Raw genomic sequence first — 27280 nt, 5'->3', positions numbered from 1 at the left:
GCTAACTTTGAAATGAGTTTAGCAGTAAATTTACTAGCATCAATCCACTTGAACCCTCCTGTCGCCAGCTTCTGAATCATAGCCCATCCATACAGATTGTTTGCATCAAGATACTGGAGATAGCTGTCCTCTTCATCCACCTTATATCTAGCGCCCATATATTTGTTATTGGCCTTGGCGTGTCTATGAACAGCCTGACAGAGACCGCCCCTAATACCCCTCTCTATGAAGAGTAACATATCCATATCGGACAACAAATCTAGCTCAACATCTGTCTTTTTCAGACAGGCCTGCCAGGCTAATCCTGGAGCCGTGTAAAAATGTGAAGGATCCAGTTTATAGTTTGTCAAGCATGTTTCCCTAAAAGTCTCAAAAACATCAGAAATCAATAGAACGTCTGTCTTGAGATAGATATCATGATAAGCACCCATATTTTCAACTTCCATGTCCTTCCACACCTTCTGGGCATGCGCATAATCGGCATCACTGATACCATTCATGTTCAACTTTCTATGAAAGTCATCGTTCAACGGAAGCTTAGTTTCATTAAACCTATCGAATGAATCAACATATTCATATGGGTATACACCCTTTCTTCTCATTATTTTGAATTGCTCATCATCATTGAAGAATTTTCGAAGATTTTTTCACTGATCATCAGAGAGATTGTTTACCAACTTATCCAGGCTACTAGCCATGAAACGAAACAAATCGATGAATCTTAATTTTATCTTTTTGGCTTTAGTCTCTCTATTTTTGTCAATGTATTCACCAACCTTAACACCCGTCGAGAAAGAGATATATTTCTCCTTATTTTCGGCAATGACGCTTATACCTTCCTCTCCATGCTGTTTAGCAAGCTCTTCGATGAATAGATGTGCGTCATATCCACTCAGGTTATGGAAGACAACTGGAATATAATTAGGCACTTTGTATCGGATATTACATTCTCGATGGGCAGCCCCGCGAAACTTGCCGGTGAAATGGCAGTGATCCCTAACCTTGATGTCATCCTTGTCATCAAATTCTTCCATGCAAATGTGGCACACCCTGGCTCTCTTGAAACTGTCACGCTCCTCCTCCGTCAGTGGATCCATTGCTCTCTGAGGAAACATGTTAAATAACCTTTTCGCCTCAGAAACTACATGATCTACAAAGCGCGGAACACAGTCCTCACCGCGGTAAAGCGTCAAAGGGTCCGGCACTTCACCATGAGCATATTTGCTATAACAACAGAAATCCGTGGGAACATGTTTACCAACTTTCTCAGTAGATGATCCACATTTTCTCTCTTCTTCGGGCAACTCTTTTGTGAAAGCTTCGAAATCGGCATACATGATAAATGGAGCTTTGAGCTGAAACTTACCATCAGTGAAGGTTAAGGTGCTACCCTCCTCAGGGAGTTGAATCTTAGCGGGATCGTTATTCTTGCAATACTCAAAGTGCTCATCCCTTTTCTGTTCGCTTAAGAATCCATTTAGACAATTCAAACAATAATACTCCCTATTTTTGTGCTTCGAGTTGGCCTTGCTCAGGACACCGCTCAAGTTCTTAACAGCGATATAATGTCTCTTATCCCCCTCACACAGTAAAAACAAAACAACCGTCTCCTTACGATCCAGATGCTTCGACTTGCGACACATGTAGATACCTTCTCTCCCATCCTTTGTCAAAACATGCACAGCGACATCGGGGTTCCTTCTCTCAAACAAATCTATTTTATTTAGCGCCATTTGGAAAGTTAGACCATCCCAATTATACTTGTCATGCTTCTTAAGAATTGAGATACGCTCAGGATGATTATTGATCAGATTGTGGTTAAGCGCAGCGATAATAGCCCATCTGAAACATTCATCATCATCATCCTCGTTATGAGGGTTAATCACAGATCGCTTTCCACTGAAATTCTTGGGTAGCGGCAAGTAAGAACTACCTCTGGTTAATTTCAGTTTATGAAAGTCCACATGCATATGTAGGATCCTTTCGATTGTGAACCCGCTGGCGGGTAGAGAAGGGTTTTCAATCTGCTCGATTATCTTATTACACATCCGATCGAAAACATCGGAAATGTCATCGTGGGCGTGCAGCATCTCCATATAGCTGTTGAAAGCTTTATCGACATACATTACTATGGATTCAGGATTAGATAAATTGGATAAATCATCCCTTCTCTCCCATCCTAAATTACCTCATTGGATAAATCATCCCTTACCCACCTCACCCACAAGGTCGCCTGAGTCTTCAATGACTTCTTCTGCCCGAGCACGTCACCCATCAACCTCTTGACGATAGGATGAACCTTTTTCAAAAATACCCTGACATTCTTCTTACCATCCGAGCTTATCTTGAAGCGTTTGTATGAACCTACAAACGCTTCCTCAATAGGGGTATATGGGTTTTCCTCATCACTCTTCTTCTGTTTTTCATTTAGTTCCTTCAAAACATTATTATAGCGTCTTTTCTGTTCTTCATCGATTACACCTTCTAGTTCTTTTTTGTTTGATTGGAACAAGTTTATAATTTTATTGACACCTTTTTTCACAGATTAAAGTCCATCAGGAATATTTTTAGGTAAAGCTTTTGTAAACTTTTTCCCTGAGTCGATAAAATTAGAAAGCATTCTCTTTCCCGTCTTAGAAGAGCTTACCACACGCTTGAAAGTTTTGGTTACCGCATTTTGAACAACTTTTCCACTATTAATAAGACCTTGGAGAAGTGCGTTTCTAAGAGTTGGCACAGGTCTAGGCGCTGGTACGGGTCTAAGCACCGGTATTGGTCTATTCGGTCTCGGGGCTGGTACTGGTCTGGTGGATCTCGGCACGGGTAACGGTCTAACCGGTGCTGACACGGTAGTGGTTGTCAATAATTCGATCAGCTCAGCCTTTATGAGCCTTGAGTATCCATGTAGACCGCGTTCTCTAGCGAGATCCCTTAATTCGGAAACTGTATTTCTCGAAGTCATATCGGGTTGTGATATACTATATGTGGACCTTTAATATGGTTTTATACAATCGTGAAACCAAAAAAAAGATTCATAACATTTGTTACTCGCGTGAGTAACAAAAAAACAATCTGACCCCAACAAATCAATTATATTGTCTAATGACAAGATCGATGGATGCGCGACATATGGGGCATTTATCCCCCCCCCAACCCCGATTTCAATATAGATGCGCACGATAAACAGCAGCAAAAATGCCCGGTGTTCCCATGAACAATAGTTGCTTCCTTTCGTTTCGAATAGCAAATTATACATTTTTCCGATTCATCCAAGGTATCAACATTATACTCATCGATTGGATACATGGGTATCGGTGCTGATCCATTTGGTATCGGCGCCGGTACCAGTCTGGGGGGTCCGGGTCTAAGTCTCAATAATTCGATAAATTCGATAAGCTCGGACCTTCCGAGCCACGAATATCCACGTATGCCAAGGTACCTCGCTCGGTCTCTTAATTCGGGGACCCCTAAAAGATCATAGTTAATATTGTGTTCTCTAATGTATGTGATTGCTGAAGTCATATTGGTTTGTGATATACGATTTTATGAATCTTTAAGATGGTTTTATAACCGTTCTGGGTCTAATAACCTTTTGGAAGATCTCTTATCGTTATAACGTTTTTGAGATCTTAGATATGCTTCTCTGTTGTTTACCCTCCAGTTGGAACAGTATCCATACCATTCTTTTTTGCTATCTAGGTCGATGGTGTAGGATGGATCAATATCATTCCTCGCAATCACCTCACGCAATATAGCTTTATTCATTCCATAAATATACTTAATCCCACGGGATTTAGCCACTTCTCTCAACTCTTTGAGTTTCATTAATTTGTAGTCGGGTACACCACCATCGGTGGTATCACAATGTAGATCAGTTTGAGTAGCCACGTCAGACATCTTTATATATAATCAGTAAAAATACTTTTACTACATAATAACAAAAAGGAGATAAATAAAGGTGTGCATAAATAAAACATGTCAAAACTTCAAGAGACTTACTATCAACCTCAAAATTTATGGAAAGGACAAAAGGCTATTCAGAATTTAAGAGGATTCGGTTTCAAGCCAAAGGAGATTAAGAAGTGGCTATCAAAACAAGCATTTTGGCAAGTACATTTACCCGCCCCAAAACATGTTGAAAGACCACATTATGAAGTTACCACCCCTAATGATTTACATCAATTCGATTTATTGTACATGCCCAGTGACATACTGTATGGTAATAAATATAAGTACATTTTGTCGGGAATCGATGCTGCCTCCAGATATAAAGTAGCCCGACCTTTGAGGAGTAAGAAAGCCAAAGAGGTTGCCGCCATGATTGAGGACATCTACAAGGCAGGACCATTAACCTATCCGAAAACTTTCCAATGTGAAAACGGTTCAGAATTCAAGGCAGATGTATCAAAATTGTTGGAGAAGCATAAGGTTGAAATTAAAAGAGCGACTACAAAATATAAGCATACGCACACAGCTTTTGTTGAGGCGTTGAACAAGATACTTGCTGAAAATTTATTCAAAATACAAGATGCCCAAGAACTGAATGATTCGGAAAAGGTATTATCTACATGGGTTAAGCATCTGTATAAACTGATTGATAGGCTAAACGATACAAAGACGCAGATGATTGGTATGAAACCAAAAGATGCTATTATAATGAAAGAGGTGCCTTTGGTTAATCAAGAGAGTTATCCACCTGAAGTAGAATTACCTAAATATGGCTTGTATAGATATCTACTGCAACCCGGTGAAGAGCATGATGATGGGCGGAGACGGGCAACCGATAGAATATGGTCGAAAAACACATATAGATTGTGTGAGGTAATAGCGCAACCCGGTAACCGTGTAATGTACTATGTTCAAGACGGACCCAGACGAGCTTTTGTAAAAGAGGAATTGATGTTAATACCTGAAGATACAGATTTACCTCCCGATTATGTGCAAGGTTGGTGAGGGGGACGAAGTCATGACAATGACAAAAAGTATCTTTACCTGTCTGGTAAAGATGATTGTGCCGGGGATCGCGCAGGGCGGCCGGCAGGTAAGGCCGCATAATGTCATAAACCGCCTTACTTTTAATTTTTCAAATAGCACATGAAACATGTGAGTGGTATACAGGCACACATTACTAACTTTGTTCCTGATTTAACGCCTTTTTTAGACTTCCGCCATTAAACTTTTTTCAAACTGATTGCGTGTTTCACTCTCCATCTTTCTATCTGTTTTGCTCATCTTTTCCAGAGCTTCGTAGTATATACCACACAAAGTTTGAAATTCCATGTGGCTAATATTATCATTACTCAATGCTCGTGAGAAAGAGTTTTCAAACACAGCAATAGCAGATGTTGCAACATCACATAATTTCATGACTTTATTTAATTTCTTTTGATATCTCTTAATATATGCTGAGATAATAGTACAGGATATAGCTCCACCTATGGATACACTGGAAAGTCCTATAGAAATGGGAATTCCAACAAGGGTAGCACTGGTTGCTATCGTACCAATACCGGTGGAAATGGCTAAGGTTTCTGAGATGTAGAGTGAAATAGCTAATCGGTCTAGTGCTTTGTTATATTTATACTCCTTGTCCCGGAATTTCTTTTGTAATTTTACCAACTCTTCAAGTTGGGAATTAACTGTATTTGTGTTAAACTTGTCTTGCTCACTCGAATACTCAGGAGCGGTGGGTAAATTTAGATAAATCTTAAGATCGGCCATTTTAGGTTATTAAAAAGAAAAACTATCCTCTAAATAATAAAAAATGGCAGACATTGACCCTTTTGGAGACCATGGGAGACCGGATGAAGGTACCGATGAAACTTTACCACTCATACCCACCAGGGACCGTACGCGAGTACAAATAAACACACCGGGTGAGGAAGAAACATCATTCGGAGGAGGTTCCACTCAACGTACCAGAGTTTTGCGGGAAATGGTTGATGTGTTGTATGATAGATTATCTGAAGGATCCCTGTCAAAACCTGAGGTGCTACATACAGACCTTTTTGAAATTAAGGATGGTGAATTATACTACAGAGGTAAAAACGAACCTTTGACAAACAATGGAAGACTAAGGGCCACCGGTACTATATCAGATATATTAGGCAAGAGAAGGCTGCGTAATTTAGGCTTTGACATACCAAAAGGTAAGATTACAGCCCGACAGGCTGCTAAGCTAAACAAAATACAAGAAGAACTACCCTCGTCATCTAAAATAACAACAGCAAGTGATGTAGAATTAGAAGCTATATCTGGGGATGTGGTAAACAGTACGGAAGATTTAATTTCATTGGTCAAACAATCTGTAGACCATGAAGCAACCCAGACCGGTGATCTATTTGAATATCCTATGCGTGAATTGCTAGGATTGGATAGATCATTGAGACACATAAGAGGAAGTCTTCAGGATGAAGTTGCAAAAAAGGTTCAGCTCGAACAGCATATTGACAGAGAAAAAAACAAGTTGGAAGAGATGGAAAACACACCAAATATGACCGAGGAACAACAAAATGAAGCGAAAGAAAGGTTGAAAGGTTTGCAAAATGAGTTGAAAGGTCGACAAGAGATTATCGATATTCTCAAAGGTATACTTAACAGTCGAATAAAAAGCATCAAGGAGACTATTGCCAAAGTACTTGACAAAGATACAACACTGTCTGAAAAGATACGAACACTATTCCGTGAGCAGGGTATTACTGTTGTCAGTGTGCTAACGGCATTTGGTATGGTTATCGGCCTTCTCGTAGAAGCTTTGTCACCTGGGGGTGGGGGGTCATCCACCGGTAACGCACAAAATAATGAAAAGGGCAGTGCAAAGGACCTCCGGTCCTGGATAAAAAACAAGTTGAATGCGTTGGGATCTCTCTTGGGAAGGTTGGCGGGGACGGCCGCTGCGGCTCTACCGGGTATATTAGGATCCATAGTATCATGGATACTCAATCGAGCGAAAGAAGCGGTAGGTTGGTTGAGTCAAAATTTGTGGGCTTTGATAGTTAGAATCGGAGGTCTGATATACACCTATCTCATGACAAAGCGTTAGATCCTTGTATAGATTATATGTTACACGCATCATGTAACATACTTTTTGTGCTACCTAGCAACAGTTTGCTATCTTTCGAAATACCACACAGCACCACCGACACCGATCATACTTAGCGCGATAAAGGCCAATTCCCTTTCATGTTGATCCTGACTCGGTGCATAAAAGTCGCTCAATACAGGTTCCTGCGGTAAAGGTTCAAGTTTATCTCCAAACACTTTTTTATATTCACGCATTGCATCGTTTAGCTCTATGAATTTTCCTTCGGCCTTCTTTTCAAGTCTGAGCTGCTTATTGATGAAGTCTACTCTCTCTTGTCTTTTACGTTGCCACAAAACCTGGGCTTTTTGTAATTGTTCTATGGCCAGATCATGACGCTTTCTTTCCTTATCAATTCTGTCTTTTGATAAGCTTGAAAAGAGATAGCTTGAGCCTGTAAAAGCCAAAGCATTGGCTAAGGCCCCTCCCAACATCATCGCAATTGAAGCCATGTTTAGATATTTATAGTTTCAGGTATAATCTTTTGCTTAATTAAGTATTCCCTTGACATTTCACTAGCGGCGACGATGGCTACTAGCTTTCCGGTATCTTCCAAGTCAAACTTTTGAATTGAGGGTGGTGACATTTTTAACACCTTTTTTCCTAGCATCGAATAGCCGACAGCGAAAACGCAGACGACCGATGCGTGATATAAATCGTTGACGATACTTTTCTTGTCCATGTTATTATATACTGTGAGATTATTATATCGCAATAATATCCCTTTATTCCATTTCAAGTTTACTTATTCTCACAGGTGTTTTGGATTTTTGTGGTGGGGTACCCTTAGGCCCAGTTATAGCAAATAGTACATTGTCTTTCTGTTTATACACAAAATAAGCACCAACCAAACCGATGGCTATTATTCCCCCTATAGCGTAGTTCATAGGCTTTTCATTTGGGACGATGGTAGGTTCTGCCTCTCCGGCATTGTCTTCTTGAGATGGCTGTGTCTGAGGCGTCTGCTGTGTCTGAGGCGTCTGCTGTGCCATGACCGCTTTATATTCTTCCCTCTGTTTACGGGATTCTGCGGTTTCTGCTGTCTTTTCAATTTGTAGGGTGATCCCCTTACTTGCATTTTCAATCCGTCGGCCGGTCCCATGCAGGGAGTTTTCATCTATGGTTCTGAAATCTAACCATAGAGCATATTTGTTAGTTAAGTAATCGGAGACTTTTACATCATGTAATTGCAGATGTTTTTTGATTTCGCTGGCATTGCCATTCTTTGGTTTACCCTCGGCAAAATACTTACAAATTTCATTGTAATGTTCAAACGGCTGCATATCTTGAGCAAAAAGTTGGTTAGGCTTACCCTCAACTATGGCGGATACCTTTTTAATTTTCGGATTGTAGAACTTACCGGTATCTTGTTTGTAGGCTTGTTCGTCTTCAAACAAAACCAATATACCCTTCAAAGATTTACAAGGTGTATTGAATGACCAATTCCACGTTGTGTCCGACTTATCCACTCTTATTTGTCTATGTCTCAAAAACCTGTCGTATAGTAAAGCCATGTTTTCGTATTCATTTGAAATGAATCTGGCTAAGGTTGGTTGTGTCACAATCTCATATTCGAGAGATATGTTAGTTATTTTGTATTTAGCATCCGGTGCTGGTGCCGTGGCAGAACCCGAAGGTTTGGCTGGAGTTGATAATACAACCCTGTCATAATTATTGAATGTGATTTCATAACATAACCTATTACCTAATCCAGCTTGATAATATGGAATCGTGTTATCTAACATTTCAAAATCTAGTGGTATGGTGAACTTGTTTTTGTATGCATCAGCAATGGCTTTGTCTGAGACATCAGATGCGTCTTTATCCGAAGCGCTTACCCTCAATTTCATACAGTTTTCCGTACACCCATCATTGGATATGATGCCTTGTCTGATTGCATTTCTCTTTTCATCCTTGGTTAGCCATAAATCTCTGTAGCATCCTAAAAGATCAAAGTCATCAATGCTCAAAATCTCGGTACCCTCAAACTTGATGGCCAACTTTTTTACAATAGCTCTTCCAATGTTAGAGACTAATGTTCTTTTCGTGTCGGCTTTTGACTCGAGCTCAACGTCGAAACTTATTTTTGAAGTCCCTGGAACAATAACATCATCGCTACCTAAATTAGGAAACCTAATCAAAAGTAACTGGTTTTGATCAATCTCACTTAGATTGTGTGTCACAATTACTTTTTGGTGTGAGCCTTTTACACCATGAGCAGTTCTAAGAGAACGTTCAGGATTTAACCTTTTTCCGTATTCCATGTTTGTTATTACTTTTATTTTATTTTTACTTTTATCTCAGTTAGCGTATACTTCATTAGACCTATGACCTTTTATTCAAACCTATTGTCTGCCGTCTCTCTTATGTGAAGGACAACTGTTGTTCCCAGAGATTTTTTACCAGATCTCCATTTTGATCAGTTATTTTCAAAGTAAGTGATTGAAGGTAACCACCCTTTAGTTTCTTATATTGTGGGTTTTTTGGCTCAATATGTGTAACATCACCATACTCAGATATATGATATGTTAGCAGGTTATCGCTATATCTACCATTTTTAAGATTTAATGCATCCTCCAATTCATTCAGATTGAAATGTAATTCTGTTATGTTGGTTAGCTTATTTGTTTTGATTACTCGAGGGTCTTTGATTAATGGTGTGGATGTGACATCACCCGCTAAAGATGCGTTCAGCTCCCTGCCGGTGTATTTTCCTTTCGGTAGCAACTTTTCGTCTTTTCCAATGGTCACTTTTAGTGGAGCTGTGATTTCATATGTAACATTGTCCGAAAACGTCTCTATGATTGCAACTTCTTTTTTGCCGGTCTCGTTGTATATGGTGTGATACAAATAGATTGTCTTTTCACTATTTACGTCATTTATTGTGATATACATTCTTATATTAGAGAGTGGAATTATTTAAATCAAAAAGAATGGATAGCATTTTCAAATACAACCCAAATGCGGCCTATAAGCCAAATGGAGGACTGGACCTTCAGATATTGGATGGGAAGGATCTATACAAACAGACCATTATTGTCTCCGAAAATGGCTCTTTTCCTGCTGTCTTGCCTAATATTTTTACCAATTACGAACTGAATCAAAACGAACAACGTATGAAAATTTGGAATGAACAACCGTTTAAATTATGGCAAACCCAACTCAATTTTGCCACTTGGTGTGCTTCAAGTGCTTGTGGAGTCAGTTCCGAACACCTGAAAGAAGGTAGATCTATGATCAGATCGGTATATCGTTTTCATGTCTATTATCACATTAGACGAATCATTAAGCGCTCGCAGACACCTCTACCTTTTGAAGATAGTTTTAATCAATATGACAATCCTTATTCAAACGAAGAATTTCTAAAAATATGTGGTGAATATGACGTCGATTCTAATCCTATGAAATACAGAGGTCAATACTTTTTCAGCTCATATCAAAAAAGACGTAAAAACTATCCAACTCCGGGCTTGAGTTATTTCACAGACGACTCCATGACACGATGGATTGTGGAAAAATCTAATGGCTTTACAAAAACAGGCCTTGTAAAGATTTCAAGCAGTGTTAGGGCGTATGCTTATCTTGTTCTTAGTTCGCAAGCCTCATCCCGTTCTTCTATCTTGGGTAATGATTCAAGCGCTTTGACGGCTCAAAGAGTTTTTATGAACAACCTTGAAGACATTGTTAACCGTAGAGTTGATATTCAAGAGGACATTAAACGTTATCAGGATACGTTAAACTACGCTTCAAGTAAGGTTGATTATTCGGTTGGACAAGGCATTTATATGTTACCTAGTGACATGAATCTCAAAATTAAAACAGGGGTGGTAGGTTACAACAACAAGATTTTAATATCGGGTGAAGATCTGACCATTGGGATTAATCGAAAGGTTAATGTTATTGAAAAAACAGCTGAATCACATAAAAAGATTTCTGATAAACAAATTACCGATAAAAAGACCCCCGATAGACATATTCCTATCCATAGTACTATTACTACTAGTACTACTGATAAACACATTACTACTGATAAACACAAAGATACCCCTACACATGAAGATGAGAAGATCGCTCTTGTGATGGCTATAACAACAGTTTATTTCATATGGTATTTGTTTAGATAAAGAATGACGTCAATTAAATGTCAATCAAACCAGAATAACAATAGAGAACAATGCATTCCTTACATACCAAATATCCTTAGCAACGGCTACTTTCGTTTTGACTTTTTCTTATGTAAACAACTTTCTGGTATGTAAAATCCTATTGTTATAAGCGTTTGATTGACAGATGTTTTAATTGTATAACAAAAACTGCTTGCGTGTTGTTATTTATGTTTTATTATCATTGATGGTATTACCACGTACGCTAGACACAGTTGAATCCTATCACTGTAATAGGGGGACACGGCGAGGATTGGGGGTGGGGGTGGGGGGACACGGCGGGGATTGGGGGATTGGGGGACTCTTCTATTGTTGATTTAACGGGTATGATCTATGATTTGACGTAAAATGGTAAAGTGCTAAGGGATTTTTGTCCTAACATCCGCATTTTCCTATCTCTAGGATGTATTAACACCTAACCACTTGTTGTACGGTAGACGACTGGAGTGTAGCAGTTTGGGAAGTGAGGAGATAATAATGGATGATTCGGAATTTAAAGGACGGAGACGTATGTTGCAGGCAATGCTGGACCATTTTTGGAAGCGTTGGTCTCAAGAATATTTGTTATCTTTACGTCAGAGTGTGAACCGCGTATCAAAGAGTGGTGCCGAAAAGATTAGTGAGGGAGACGTTGTTATTGTGTATGATGGTAAGTTACCTAGGCACATGTGGAAATTGTGTAGAGTGGTTAAGTTGGTTCCTGGAAGCGATGACAAAGTACGTGCTGCACAAGTCAAGCTAGGATGAACTGGAACAATAGTGAATCGTCCAGTAAATCGATTGTATCTCTTGGGAACGAAATGTGGTCGCCCTGTTATCGAGAAACAAATGAACGAAGAAGTAGACGAAGACGAAAACAACATCTTAGCTCGCCCCAAACGAACTGCGGCAATTCTGGGGGAGTTAAAACGACGTTTCGCGAACGAAGAAAGTGACTAGCGTCACGGGGGGGATTGTTAAAGATTATTAAGTTTTACGCATGCGCTTTATATGTTGACGGGTTCTTATTTTTGTATAGTTTACGCATGCTCTTTGCATTTTTGAGTTCTTGTTGTTTTTTTTGTTTTTTTATACAGTCCTCTAGTAAGACGTGTTTATTTATGAATTACCTCGTGGTTTTATTTCTGTTGTTCGATAACTTAATCAGAGAAAAACAGGTTTTTTACAAAGCACAACTTTATGTGAATCTATATAAAAATAGATGGCTATGGGATAACGAAGAAAAGTGTGGAAATTTAAGTAAAAAATATCTATGGTAAAAGTAGTTGTATGAGCGGCTAATTATACAAGTATACAAAAATATACAATTAATCTGCATAGATAATTAGATGATCTGTATATTTTATATGGTTAGCCTCACAATTATCAACGAATATACCCTGTCTATTATTTCCAGAAGGGACCATGGCTTAGATGGGGAGTCCTAGAGTATTTAATGCTCATTTTAAGCTATGCATACCCCATTAGGGTCTGTGCTCTACTAGACAACTCCCTGCAACATTCAACAGCCCACGCACTGTGTCTTCTCCCCAATTCCCCTGAGAGAAATTGCACCAAGGGGAATCGAATACCGTTCTCCCACACAAAATATCCAGAGTTATAACCACTAAGCTATCATGCCATTGAGAACGGCTAACTATTCTGTTACTGGCTAGTTCTCCTTGAGTGCCTAGTTCGCTTGAAAACCTTTCTTGAACTCACCCAAAGTATCACAAAATATTTTTCTAACATTCCTTAGATTATTAAAAATCTTACGAAAGGACCATCGATTTATTGAATCTGCAAATTTATTAATTGTGTGTTTTTTGTTTCAACTTGTTGAATTCAATTTGTCAATTTGAAATTTCATAAGTTAGATTTGTTCAACTTTTTGGGTTTGTCAAACAAGACAATGACCAATCAGTTTCCTAAAAATAAAAAATTGCAACTAATCCGACTCCCTGAAAGAAATTAAAATTTAGAATTTGAATCAAAAAAAGAAAATAAACGATCAAATTTGTTAAATTCAATAAATCGATTTTAACAAAATAAGTCCTGTATTGTCCACAGGTTTCAAAATCACGTATGACCTGCTTAATACACGTTTTTTTCATAAGAAACCAGTCTATAAGAAATCTTAGACTCAGAAAGTCAAAATTTTAAGAAACTTGAGCAGGCTGAGAAAATCTCTAACATTAAGAAACTATATACATATAACAGAAAAAGGGGAGGAAACATAATAAAAAGTGTTAACTGCTTCTTAGACATGTTTGTTATTCTACAATGCAATGGAAAAGAAGACCTTAAGGCCATTTTAGAATGTACTGTTTGAATTTCCAAGAAAGAAAAAAACGTTTAAAACTGCGTCAGAAAGAAACTAAGGTCAGAAGTAAGAAACGAATTAATGAATTTCTGTATGATACTGTGCAAACCATAGTCCATACCTCAAAAAAGCATTGTAAATAAAAAATCTTTTTTTAAGAAACTTTTTAGGCTCAAATAAGGAAAATTAGAAAAACTTTTCAGACTCAAATTATCGAAAATTAAAGAGACTCCAGGCTCAACCAAATGCTTAGGTTTCCTATAAAAAAACGTGTATGTTACTTGTTTAACAAAGATCAACAGCCAGCTTGATTAAATTTATATACATATATTTATATACCTTGTGTATCACGGCATTGATTTGTATCTTTTTAATAAATTCCCTTTTTAAATCAAACAGGCAAAGAAAGGTTAATAAGACAATAATTAACCAACCTGATTTTAATGCAGTTTATGTAAAATTGTATTCTTGTTTCTCATTTTAAAAACGTACTTTCTTTTTTAGATCATCTGTTATCAAACCATGCACCATCAGCACTTTCAAAAAATCTTCAGCAAGAGAGTAAATTTTAAAGGCCTGAATACTAAAGACCTAAATACTGAAATATTCAAATGCTGATATGTATTTATTGCTGAATTAATTATCGAGCTCGTTCAGAAGTTTTTATATTCGAATCGTGAAGTTTACACATAACATTTGTATTCTAGAATTTCCAGAATTATACTTTATATAGCTATGTAAAAAATTTGTATTATAACATTGCAGGTTAGTTACAATAATAATTGAGAATACTCAATGATTTTTGTTTGCCCCATAATTCTCCGTTTTCAAGGTCTACCTCAAATTTTAAAGTGTTTTAGGCTAATGGCAGAAATCTGTTTGGATTTAATTTCTGGAGAAACCAAGTTTCTCGAACGAGTAACCTTGTATCTCGCTTGGCAGAATGTTTTTTTATTTAAATTACATCAATTAGCTATATTTTGAAGGCACATTTGGGGGACATTCTGATGGAATTACTTGGTTTTTCGAGCGAAATACCAGGTTTGTCGCAGGAAACATGGAAACTCACTCAAAAGAACTTGGTTTTGATTGCAAAATCAGGTTTATCGGATGTTTTCTAAATATACTAGGTAGATCAGATAAATGTGAATAGGGCTTACCATAAACAAGTATTTAAAAAATTACTGCATACTGGATTTTTTGATTTCTTACTTTCCAGAAATATGTTCAGAAAGCCTCATCACTCGCGCGACGGCACCGTAGTTACATATATTCGAAACTTCAGTCTGCTGTCTGTTAAAGACCGGTACACTTAAAACATTTTTATGCAAAGTAAGGAAAGCTCAAATTCGGTCGCCAAAAAACTGATGTGGTTGCAAAGATGAGTCAGCTAATATTTTTAAATGCATGAAAACCATTAACTCGTTATACAATCTTTTATAGATCTTAATGGCTTAGTTAGAAAGTTTGCAGCAAACCTTTCCTGTTATGACGAATTTACTATTTTTAAATTAATGTCTTCTAAAAAAACACTTTGATTTTTGGCGGTGAAATAAAGTACGGTATATTCGGATACCAAACAATGCCTGCCTCATAACTTTCTTATTATTAATTAGTGATGAAAATTAGTCATTTTTTCGACCCTTTGTACAATTGATTTTCGGAATTAAGAGAGATATTGATATATTTTACCAAAATAACTTCAAAAATTCAAATTTGCAGTCGCGTTGCGGGGAAGGTGAAATATCATTGCAAGCTTGTCGATACAGAAATAAAAGTGGAGAAAGCATGAGTACCTACAATGATTGGTTCCGATGCAGTAGAGAAAAGGTTTAGAAATTCACTTTTAAAATGTCGAAAAAAAAATTCGGGCTTCTATTTAAATAACTTTAAACTACCCTAAATTGTATATTTTTGAGCATATAAAAGTCCTTCCTACTTTTACATTTGATAAAAATTTAAAAAAAAAGTGAAAAACGTCTTTTTGACAATTTCGATAGGCATAATGACCACAGTGATGTTGATAATAGCAAATATAAACTACTAACTATGACAATGTTACCTGTGATTTCTAAAACAACTCTATCTATAAAAAAAAGTGGGGATGCAATGCCTACCTGCGCCATTTGCCCCCTCACCCCGGTGTCGACGCCCTAACTACCACTTTTATTTTACCATATCTAGATCAAAGAAGTTGAAAACCGAAGATGCCAGTGAGAACGAAACAAAGGGCGTGTTTTCCTGTTATTTATAATACGGGGAATACAATCAGGTAATATCCCGCTACTAGGCAATATACAATTTAACACATTCCCCATAGCATCTATAACTAGCTCTTGTGTTGTTATTTTGCTGATGTCCCTTTTGATTTTTCTGTACGTAATAAATTGCGTACACTTGTTTCTACATTGCGTTGTGTAGCTGCAACAAATTCGCCTGAATGTACAACTAGATGTCATTGGCGTATATTTTTACAAAAAAATATAACAATCGTTTTTATTTTTATTTTTATTATTACCTTTTTTATATTGTGAGCTAATGTGGAACAGAACAATTGAAATGTCAATGTAAGAAATCTCTAGGAGAACAGAAGTACTTCTTGGAGAAACAACCTGTTAAAATGCGGCATTGTAGTTCGATCATGTCCTTAAGATTGGAAGTTTGTGTTAAAAAATTACAAATTATATGTTAGTGCAGAAAGAGGGATAGTTATCAATTTAATTTACCAAAGATGTAACTTCTTTAAAAGGAGTTAGAACGTTTATAACAAACTTGCTGGATACATTGTGTTGCATCGCCTATTCTGCGCAAATTATCTCTCTCTACCCCAGTTGCTACGAATGATCCTGGGATATGTAATCCTGGTACTGAATGCAGCTGCGTAGCCTAAAAAAAAGGAATTTGAATCTATCCTAATATTTGGATTAATAAAGAATTAGGAATAAAATAAAACAAAAGGCCTGTGAGTGTACTTGGTGAAATAAAAATATAGGAAGAAAGAAAAAATCTAAAAAAAAGTTCAAAATGTCAATCTGAATAATGTTCTAAAACAAAAGGGCAATTAAAGAAACTAGCCTGTCATCCATCTTTTAAATTCTACACCGAAGGAAGGCAGGAGGGAGTGGGGAAAATCATATAAGTTATAAAGGCGATTTTTTTATTATAAATTTCATTTCTTACGGCCCTCTCAAGTAAATGTAACAATTTTAAAAAATTTCAATTTATTTACTATTTTATTGTTTCAAAAAGAAACAAAGTTTATGTTAAGATTTTAATGCACTTGCGGAAGAGTACACGCCGACTTACTTGTGATTGGGCTTTCACTACATCTCTTGCTGACATTTTAACTTTAGTTGAGGAAGTTCGGTAACTTTTACTCTGTTGCAATTGACTTCTCGCTATCTCAAGTTCTTTTGATATATGATCCAGTCGAACTTCTAATTCAGTACATTTAGAGATGAGTTGTTGATTTTTTTCCCTTTCTCTGCCATTCTTTTTTTTACACTCTTGCAACTAAAGAAAACTTAAGGGTAAATTTCTACTATTCCGAGCACAAAAAGTTTTAAGCATGCGCATTGTAAATTTTTATTTTTCCTCTCGAAATTTTTTTTGTTTCTTGCTTCTCAAGAGTATGTAGAAATATTGTTCTCGTTGGCGAAATCAAAAATCGAAAATATTTTTGTTCAATCGTAATTGGTGAAACTATGATATTTAAAAGTTTGGGAATCAATGGACGAAAGTAAACAGGGTGATTACAAGCCAGTAATTTTAACCGTAATTAAACTGACGGCATATTTTCTACTTTCCTGCTGCAATTATTATCTTCCGGCGGATGATTTCGTAGAAATGTGCGTGGATCCCTGAGGCGTACGCTTCAACGTATCAATAAGCCTTTTTCAATATTGCCTTTGATCAGCCGTGGTGCCGAAAATCAAAGCATTGCATAAAAACGAGGTTAGTTTAGATAAAGTTCAGGACGCCAAATTGTAATTGCTGTTCTGACCTTAGTTATCAACAAATGTTTGTAATTTTTAACTGCCCTATTGGGAGAATCGTAGTGGATACAAGTTTATAGAGGGTAGTAGTGGTAGTGTGATAAAAATTATAAATATTTATTAATATTAAGTGTGTTAGCTAGCTAGCTATAGCCAACAAACATTTGTTTCTTACTCATCTAAAATGTTTACATTCTATACTGTAAGATCTAATATGTTTACCTCGTTTACTAAAACTTCATATGACATGGGTTATAATTATTTTTCTGAAAAATTTACCCAGCTTTTTATCTGAGCAAGATATTATGGGTAAGATGTTACAGCTAGCTATGCACACAGGGATGTTATTTGATTAATTGTTCTCATTCTATTTGGAATTAACTTGACAGAGCAACATTGGGTCTCTATTAGCTATTTTGTAATCTTTTTGTTATGTTGTCTAGGTTATTCTCAAAAAAAAATAAAACAAAGTCATTTATTAGTTGTAAGGTGATCTATAAATATATAAAACTTTCTCAATTTTCTTAGACCATTAGGTTAAGTTATTGTGGTAAATAGATCGAGTATTGAACATATGTTAAGTAGTGCTGTCCGCCTGCCAACTGATCAAATATGTTATTGTATTAAAACAACATGTGGCTTGAAACAAAACATGACTATTTTATTATCTCAATTCTCTTAGCTTTTAAAGAAATCAGTTTCCCCACAAAATGCCTTTTTATTGTTGCTTGATTAAAATACATAGTTTTCTTTGTAGTAATATGTTTGAATTCCGAAACTTAAGAAGTATATACAAAACAATTTTATGTTAATTCTATCAGATTTGTCTAAGAAAAGCACCCTGTAAAAAAGTTATTTTCACATAAATTGTTAAACTTTGCTTTTAGGTACAAATCAATTACAATACCCATAGTTATACCCGTGGGATAACAATCTAGCAATACTTATGGTAATAACATTATATAGCTGGTCATTGACAGAACATTTTTTTAATTATTAATTACTGATGAGTAAGCGCTTTTTTGCCTTCAAAGATTGTATTGCTCTTATTACATTTTGTTGAATATATAACACGATGAAAACCAATATTGAACCTAATTCCACCAATCAACACGCTCGGGATAGCCAAGTCAGAATGTTATTTAAAGATGTTTTAAAAAATAAACGATATCCACTAACAAAGAATAAAGTGTAAATGTCAACAACATTGGTTAAAGCTCTAACTAGCTAGTAGTAACCAATGCTAGTGTAGCTAAAATATAAATCAACCAACTTAGCTAGGTGAATACCATTAAAGAATGTAAACCAACATTTTTAATAAGCCCAGTGGATATAAAATAAATGCTATTATCTTTTTTTGTTACTAAAAGTTCATAGTTAGTCCATTTGACAAGTTAATTTGAGAAATAATAAAGGTAAACAAACTATATGTGCATCACTTCGCTGGAAAATTGAAATTTTCCCTAAACTAACCTCGTTTTCATATTAATTTGTTTATTTCGGCCGTGTATTTTGTAGAATGGAAATGGATATTGAAATAGGCTAATTTGTCAATGTATGTAATACTAAAATGTGGAATTAGAAAAAAAGTACAAGAATTCTAACAGATTTGCTGAGACAAAGATTAAAAAATAAACTTGTGCTACTACAGACATTCCAATAACGTTCAAGAAACCACTTACTTGTTGCTTGAATAGCTCAAAATTATCCACACTGCCACTTTTTATCTTTTCAGGTGTAAAAAAATTCTTCTTCAACCCAGTGTTTTCCCTCATTAGTTCTTCATAGTCCCTTTTCCAACATAAGTTTACACGAAGAAGCTGGAACACAATTTAAATTAAATTTGGACACATTTTATAAGCTCAGCCAGATTAATTGGTTGAAAGAGATATAGGTCGAACTTAAAGGGCTATTTGTTTTCGACTTTAGTGACTTACACGAAAGTCAAGGTAATGGCGATGGAAACGTTTATTTTCATTGACCACAAAAACAACAACTTAAATCATCTTAAATATCATATTTGGAAGTGATCTATGTTGATTGCCCTGTGTACCTGCTTTTAGTAATATAAAATTGTAGGATAGGGGGGAGTGGACAATTGGCTTTCATTATTGAAACCTTCAGCTTACCCATCCTTCTGGATGCTTTATCATGGCATTTTCGCCCATATGTTTTTGTCTGACGTCGTTGTAAGGGATAGGGTATCTAAGAGGGGAAATGTCCTTACCAAACATTTCACGCTTATCGGCTATATGCCGGAAGTATGCATGTATATATGTTAGCCTTTCATACGACACCATATTTTCTTTCTTTTTTAGAACATCGTTGTGTATATGCCTAAAACGTTAAGGTGTATGACACAAGAAAATGTTTAGCTATTGTCCTTTTGAGGGTCCAGAAGAGGTTAGCTCGGTCAATTGGTCATAAACATGAAGCAATTTTTTCAAAAAAGATTATTTTAATAACAAGCATCTCGCATAGTTAAAGTCAGCTGCCGTCATGTTTGTTCAAACTACCTCATTAGTCCTTTTTTACACCGGCCCTAATTCTGCCACTCAAGAAATTTGGTGTAACGCTCATTACTTTGAAAAAATTAACATACAGCTTACATAAATGGGCCAATAAGATGCTTTTACGAGCCCGCGAATTGAAGTTTGCCGTTTCTGTTGCGTGAGAGAGGTCAGGCGTAAAAATAAGTAGAAACATTTTCACTTTCTTATGCGCGCATGAATATAATTTGAGCTTTAAAACATTAAAAATGAGTTTCTTGTCAAATAAATACAAGTAACGTCCTTGAACTGTCTTTCTCTACATTTTTTTCTACAACCAATTATTTGTTTGAAGATGCAATTATCCAGCATTTTTGACACACGTCAAATAGGCCCACATTTTGCAATCAACTAAGTTGATAAGGCGACTTCTACTTGCGTCATCAACATCCTTAAATACTCTACATTCTTCACTGTCGTGATTAGGCGCAATTTTATCCACAATATCTGCCGCATCGCTGCTAATTTTAACATTCTTTTGAAATGCTAAGATTGGTTTTACACTTTTGTCATCATTTCCTAGAATGCCCGAATCAAAAAAATTTTTTTAAATGTTACATGTGTGAAATCTGTAATTTTAATATTTTATTTCTTCTGTTGTATTGTTTATTACAATCAGAAAATTTGGCTAAATGTTCTTTTTTACTTATTTTATCTTTTTTACCTGGTATTTTACAGTATATTACAAATATTTGAGACCTAAAATGTATTAATTGATTCTGTGAAAAATGCTGCGTTCAAAAATAATTCCATGTTGTTTTTCAGAGAAAAGGAGGAAATCAGCTTTACCATTGTTCTTTTTTTTTATTGTTCAAAAATTTCCAGCCTTATTGTTGTTGTTCTAATATTGTTCTTATAGAGAAAATAATTGTATTTTATTTAATTAGCTATGATTTAAAGTTACAATAATAATCGAAAATTGAATTTTAAAACTTTAAAATATTCAATGATTTTGTTCCCCCCACATTACTCAGCCCACTTCAAAGTTTAGTACTTTTTCAGACTATTGCTAATGGCGGAAATCTTTAAGCCGCTGTGCTTTTTTTTTTATGTTTGGCCTAATAAAGCCTTGTATTCCACTGAAGGCAATAGAACCCATCGCTTTGTTCCGTCGCTAAAATTTTAGAACTTGCTTTAGTGGACACGGAATTAGTTTTATCGCTTAAAAAAATAGACCTATCCCTAAGATCAAAGGATTTTTTTCAAACTCCAACATTCGAAATTTTTACACGTTCAGTCGTCGGATTAGCATCATGGGCAAAAAAACAATCAATCCACTTGGATAGGAGAAAATCTCCAATTGTATTAAGAAATCTCCTTCTTTGTATGACAAGGGGAAACAATTTTACAAGAACAAGCGGGCCAAAAAGGATGCTTGGCAAAGAATTGAGAAAGAGCTTGCAATCGAAGGAGAAAAGATATTGTGAATCTCCAGTATTTACATTTAGCTGGTTTATTGGAATAAGAAATATGATTTTTTGCTTTAATTGTTTTAGGGGTACCTGAAAGAATCTTTGAAAACCTGAAGAAAATATTCAGTAAACGAAGAAATGCTGTTATCCATTTTTGTATCCATGGCAATAATCTTTGTGGCGCCTATCGCTTTCCGTATCCAAATCATTTCAGTGGACGCGCTATAGCAACAGATTCTTAAACAAAGCGATGACTTAAATTTATATGACAGATTCTAAAACTAAGCGATGACTTAAATTTATATGACAGATTCTAAAACAAAGCGATGACTTAAATTTATATGACAGATTCTAAAACAAAGCGATGACTTAAATTTATATGACAGATTCTAAAACAAAGCGATGACTTAAATTTATATGACAGATTCTAAAACAAAGCGATGACTTAAATTTATAGCGATAGATTCTAAAACTAAGCGATGACTTAAATTTATAGCGATAGATTCTAAAACAAAGCGATGACTTAAATTTATATGATAGATTCTAAAACAAAGCGATGACTTAAATTTATAGCGATAGATTTTAAAACAAAGCGATGACTTAAATTTATAGCGATAGATTCTAAAACAAAGCGATGACTTAAATTTATAGCGATAGATTCTAAAACAAAGCGATGACTTAAATTTATAGCGATAGATTCTAAAACAAAGCGATGACTTAAATTTATAGCGATAGATTCTAAAACAAAGCGATGACTTAAATTTATAGCGATAGATACTTAAACAAAGCGATGACTTAAATTTATAGCGATAGATTCTAAAACAAAGCGATGACTTAAATTTATAGCGATAGATTCTAAAACTAAGCGATGACTTAAATTTATAGCGATAGATTCTATCACTTTTCAGAAATAGAAATTAGTTCTATTGCCCTCAGTGGACACAAGGCTTAATTGATACGAGTTGATTAAGATATTTTGAACTCTATTTTGATTCAGCGAGCTTCGGTTCAACCTAGGGTACATTTCTCAAATTTAAAGAAAAGACCATGTAGAATCTTGCTTACACTCGTTGCGTAACAGCGTTAACGTGGTTAAAAGCGTTATGGTGAAGGTCTTGTGGTAACACAAAAGTTTTTGATATTTTAACGCAGGCGTCATAGAGTGTGTTAGTATACTTGTTGTTAAGTACGCGTCAACACCGCTATAAAACGGATCATTAAACAACAAACTTATAAAAAACACATAGAAAGCACCTACTAAACTCAGAAAGAGGGTAAGTATATGAAAAATTAACCAACATAAGAGTATGTTCTGTTAACAAAATGTAATTATTGAATGTAATTATATGGATGGTTTGCTAGATGAAGCGTATGATATTATATACTGCTTACCTCTGCTATTTCTTCTTTGCAACTGCATTCTTTACGTTCAGCCATGTTATGCACATTTCAATAAAAAACACGAAACATTTTGGTCATATCTGAAAAAAATGGAAATTACATTTAAGGTGTGAGGCGCAATCTCTTGATGAACAATCGGTACGGGAAATCACATAGTGTTTTTGAAATTATAACATCTACGATGGAGAGTCATTAATGTGGCTGACTATTAATGTTCGTTAAAACTCCGTCGGAGAGGTTATGTTATATTTTTTTGACGTTTTGTACATTTCTATAAACACACAACTTCTTAACGAAGAAGAAAAAGCGGAAAATGTTTAGCAAACAAAAAAAGTTTCGGTAATAATAAGAAGTCGTTATTTTGTTTTTGATTTTGCTGACGTTGCTTCTTACTACCACCGTAAATTCTACACAAACAACAAAAACAAAACATCACCTAACAATATCCAAACATTGTTTAAATAAATCTTTATTTTATTTCAATGCTCTTATTACCGAGGTTTGAATGAATGAATTAAGAAGGCCCTGACCATGAATAAAATAAAATAATTTTTTGTGATAAATTTTAAAAAGAAAAACTACTTTTAGTAAGATTACTATTACTAAATGTAGGTTACTAAATGTTAATACTATGAAACTCAATATTTCTTCAGAAAATGAAATATATTTATATTGTTCACGGTCAAATCCGTATTTAATTCACCCCGTTTACGCCCCTTTTTAGTACAGAACAACTTAAACTGTGAAAAAAAACATGATAAAACATACTTGCTCGCATGAAATGTTTAAATGTAAATTCGCAAAGAAAGAAAAAAGCCTGGATCTGAGTAACAACATAGCGTTCAAAGAGTTCTCAGAATTTGTATCATTCTATGCGCATGCCCGTTATCAATCAAATCAATTTTTACGGTTGAATGACTTTTGACAAAAAAAGCAATATAGCTGATTCGTTTCTTAGAAATGATTCCAATGTTTGCTTTGTTAAGGACTTTTACTTTTACTTACACAGCCAAATTATATTATTAAATGCTTTATTAGCCAAATTGATGTAGCGCGGTTAGGCAGTGATTTCGCGTGTTGTCAGGGAAAAAAATCAAAATGGTAGCTTCTATAGTGAATAAATAGAAGTACTTGATGCAATTGAGTGGCTTTAGCTGTTAATAAGATCTCGGATGTAATCTAAAATCTTAATTACAAGATTTCGAAAAATGAAAAACATTGAGCACTGGAATGGTTTATTTAGTTTCATTCCTTTTAGCAACTGTCAATGTACATATGATAAACAGATTTATCATATGGTTGAGTTTTCTCGCATTTTGATTGGCTACGAAAAATATGCTAAATTTAACACTTTTCTACCGAGAAACGAGCGAAAACTTTACTTATTCTTCAATTCTTTAATGCAAAAAGCCTATATTTTTTTCCAATCGGTTAGGAAAATTTTTTCTCTTCTTTAAAAACTTGCAAAGAAAGACACGCGTCTTCAACACCTGTGCTCCCGAAGCTTTTGCAACACATTGATAATTCACCATCAATGTATAATGTTTGTATAATGTTAACCGTGCACAATTTCTTCAACGAAGAAAATTTCACTGAATTTTTCGACAAGTCTGAAAGATTTTTACTTGAAGCATTATGCGATCTTTTTTTGAGAAAAATTATAAGGGCATTGCAGCGCGTTTCGACTAATTTTGACGTTTGAAGTGAAACTTCAGTAACTTTGCTGCATTAATTACAACTTTAAAAAGATAAATTAATAAAAACTTATGACACCAAGGAATTAATTTGGTTTTACAGTGTCCTTAAGCTGAATATTTAGGCTTTCGAGCATTTATAAAAAGGTCTGCGCGCAAGTAAATACGATAAAACGTTTGCCGCATGATCTAAAATTTCTTTATAGTATAATCTGCCCTCTTCTGCAAGGCTTTTTCAAGATATAGCGACCTTAATGACATCAACATCGAGCGTATTTCAAAACATTAAAAATTAACAATCAACTTTATAAAATACTATGAGGACCAAAATATTCGTAAACTGTTAAAAATTTAAAAAATCTTGGTTTGAAATGAATAATTTTTCTCAACAATACACCACCGTAACGCAAATTATCGGGGATCTTTAAAGTTTTAAAATTGTATCGGAATTAAGGTCTTCCTAAATGCACAAAAAGTAATCTTTGAAAATTAATACGAAGACTTTTGAGCATATCAATTTATTTAATATTATTGCTTGTGGTGTAGCGACATTTTGGAAATGTTTTATTATACCTGCGACATGACTAAAATGTTTAAGATATCTGAGATTTGACCATAAAGTTGGATTCTACAAGTTTAAAAACAAAACAAGGAATAGAAGTGGGCGAAAGAAACAAAAGGGTTATGACTACGTCATCAGTTTAGAATTAACAAAAGAGACTAAATCCAAAATGCGAATCTATGGTAATAATATTTGAGTAGCCGGGGGACCCGGCGTCGATACGTCGGGTTAAGCCACCAGTAACTGTGTTACCCGGCGTTGAACGCCCGGAAGAGCGATTAATAGAAACCGTAAACTGTACCACACATTCAGGTGGAGCGCTTTAGTACAGTATGTCGCAAATCGAGTGAGGCGCACAACATTATGGTGTTTCCGTTGTAATATATTTTTCAGGTACACAACATTATGGTGATTCTAGTGTACTAATTTTTTCAAACAATAACTTTCCACAACATTAGCTGAAATAAAAACACAGTTCACAATTCGTTGATACCCTGTCATAGCACAAACTGGCGGCCAACTTTTTTTATTTTTCGTAGAATGGTCCCGCTAAATGTTAAAAAATAAATCTTGCTTCGGCCTGAGTGATTGGTACAGGCAAACAATGTCGCACATTCATATAGGTATAATACCTTTTTTTGCAAAAAACTTTATCGCAACTTCAGTTAAACAGAACCACAGGAAACAGGCCATCGTTAACATTAGAATGAGCGCTTAGTACACGTAAACTGTGTCGCCAATGCGTTTAGGCGTATCATCCTTTCCAAAAAAACTGTGTCGTAACTTCGATTTACAAAACAACACAGGATACACTCTGTTAACAATTAGCTAAGCGCTTACTATGTACAGGTATACCGTGTTGCATATTCATATAGGCGTCAAACAGTTTTCAAAAAAACTTATCACAGCTTTAACTTAAACAAAAACAAGAAGCCCGATGGCTTAAAGATTTCCGCCATCAGCAGAAATAATAAGTATGGCATTAAAATATGTCATATAGTGTGAGATTATTCTCAGAGAACAAAAACGCGATGCATGTTATCTGCAACTAAAGTTTAACAAGTTTAAAAACAAAGAAAAAAACAAAGTACGCCCAGCGTAAATATCTTTTGTTCTAAGGACGAAACAAAGTATATAAGAACATAAGTATTGTATTTTAAAAATAGTGTTTGTTGAACAAGTAAGAATATTACAACTTTTTAACAACTTCAAGTTTCATGTATCTTGTACAATCATCAGGCTACGATTAAAACATAACTTTAGAAAGTTGTTTAAAACATCTAGTTTGTTTGTTACCACAGGGAAAAGAAATATGTTAGTTATTTAATGTTTCCTATTATAAACTTATTTCTATGTCGACATTTCGATAATAGCTCAGTTCGTTTATTTAAGAGTCCCTTGGGTTCAGATCTTATTATGAGTGTTTTTTCGTACAAACAAAGGTCACATCTCCGTGTTCCACATTTGTATGGGAATGCTCTTGCAGCGATACTCTATGACAGTTGGTACGGTTTGGATTCATCTTTCAGTCTCCATATCAGTTTCGGTAGTTCCATTTCATTCTCATACCTTTTGTGTCGGAACGATTTAACATGGTTATTGTAGCGCGTCTTAAATTCTCCTTCACTTGCTCCAAAGTAGATCCGTCCGCAATTACTTCTGCTTTGTAAACGATGCATGATTTCAAACAATCACCATTTAGTGGGTAGTTTGGTTTTGATCGACAGTTACAGGATCGATTTTGTTGTTCATCCGTGTTATTGAGCAGGCTGGAATTGTGTTGACTTACGATGTTATGCATACTAGGTGTGCAAGAGTAGCTGACTTTCAATGTATTTGTGTTGAAGATTTTATTCAGCTGGTGGTTTTTTGGAAAGTGCTTTCATACAAGCTGCAAGAACGTCTTGCCGACATTTGTAACAACGTTCATATTATATGGGGGATTGTACCATATAGCATTTCTCAATCGATTTCTGTTTGGTCTTGTTAAATCACGCTGGTCATATTTCAGAATATTTTTATAGCCTCTTACGTCAAGTGATGTTTGATAGAACTGTTTGGCTTTATCGAACTCTTCTTTATCACATGATAGTTGGATTAATCGTTGGTTGATTATAGCAG

At 35.5% G+C, this 27280-nt stretch overlaps 1 protein-coding gene across 1 annotated transcript; it reads right to left on the bottom strand.

Annotated features, from left to right (window-relative positions):
* Positions 1–15882: 15882 nt before the first annotated feature.
* On the bottom strand, positions 15883–23701 carry LOC130614647 (uncharacterized). Its single transcript, XM_057436081.1, has 5 exons — positions 23672–23701; positions 22895–22983; positions 19224–19361; positions 16853–17059; positions 15883–16432 (listed from the first exon to the last, which is right to left on the bottom strand). The coding sequence occupies exons 2-5, from the start codon at positions 22937–22939 to the stop codon at positions 16289–16291; spliced, it is 534 nt and encodes a 177-aa protein (XP_057292064.1). The 5' UTR covers positions 22940–22983; positions 23672–23701; the 3' UTR covers positions 15883–16288.
* Between the last annotated feature and the right edge of the window lie 3579 nt (positions 23702–27280).

The sequence above is a fragment of the Hydractinia symbiolongicarpus genome, chromosome 11 (genome assembly GCF_029227915.1).
Source record: "Hydractinia symbiolongicarpus strain clone_291-10 chromosome 11, HSymV2.1, whole genome shotgun sequence".
Classification (NCBI taxonomy): Eukaryota; Metazoa; Cnidaria; class Hydrozoa; order Anthoathecata; family Hydractiniidae; genus Hydractinia; species Hydractinia symbiolongicarpus.
This window is presented reverse-complemented; position numbering and strand designations above follow the sequence as displayed.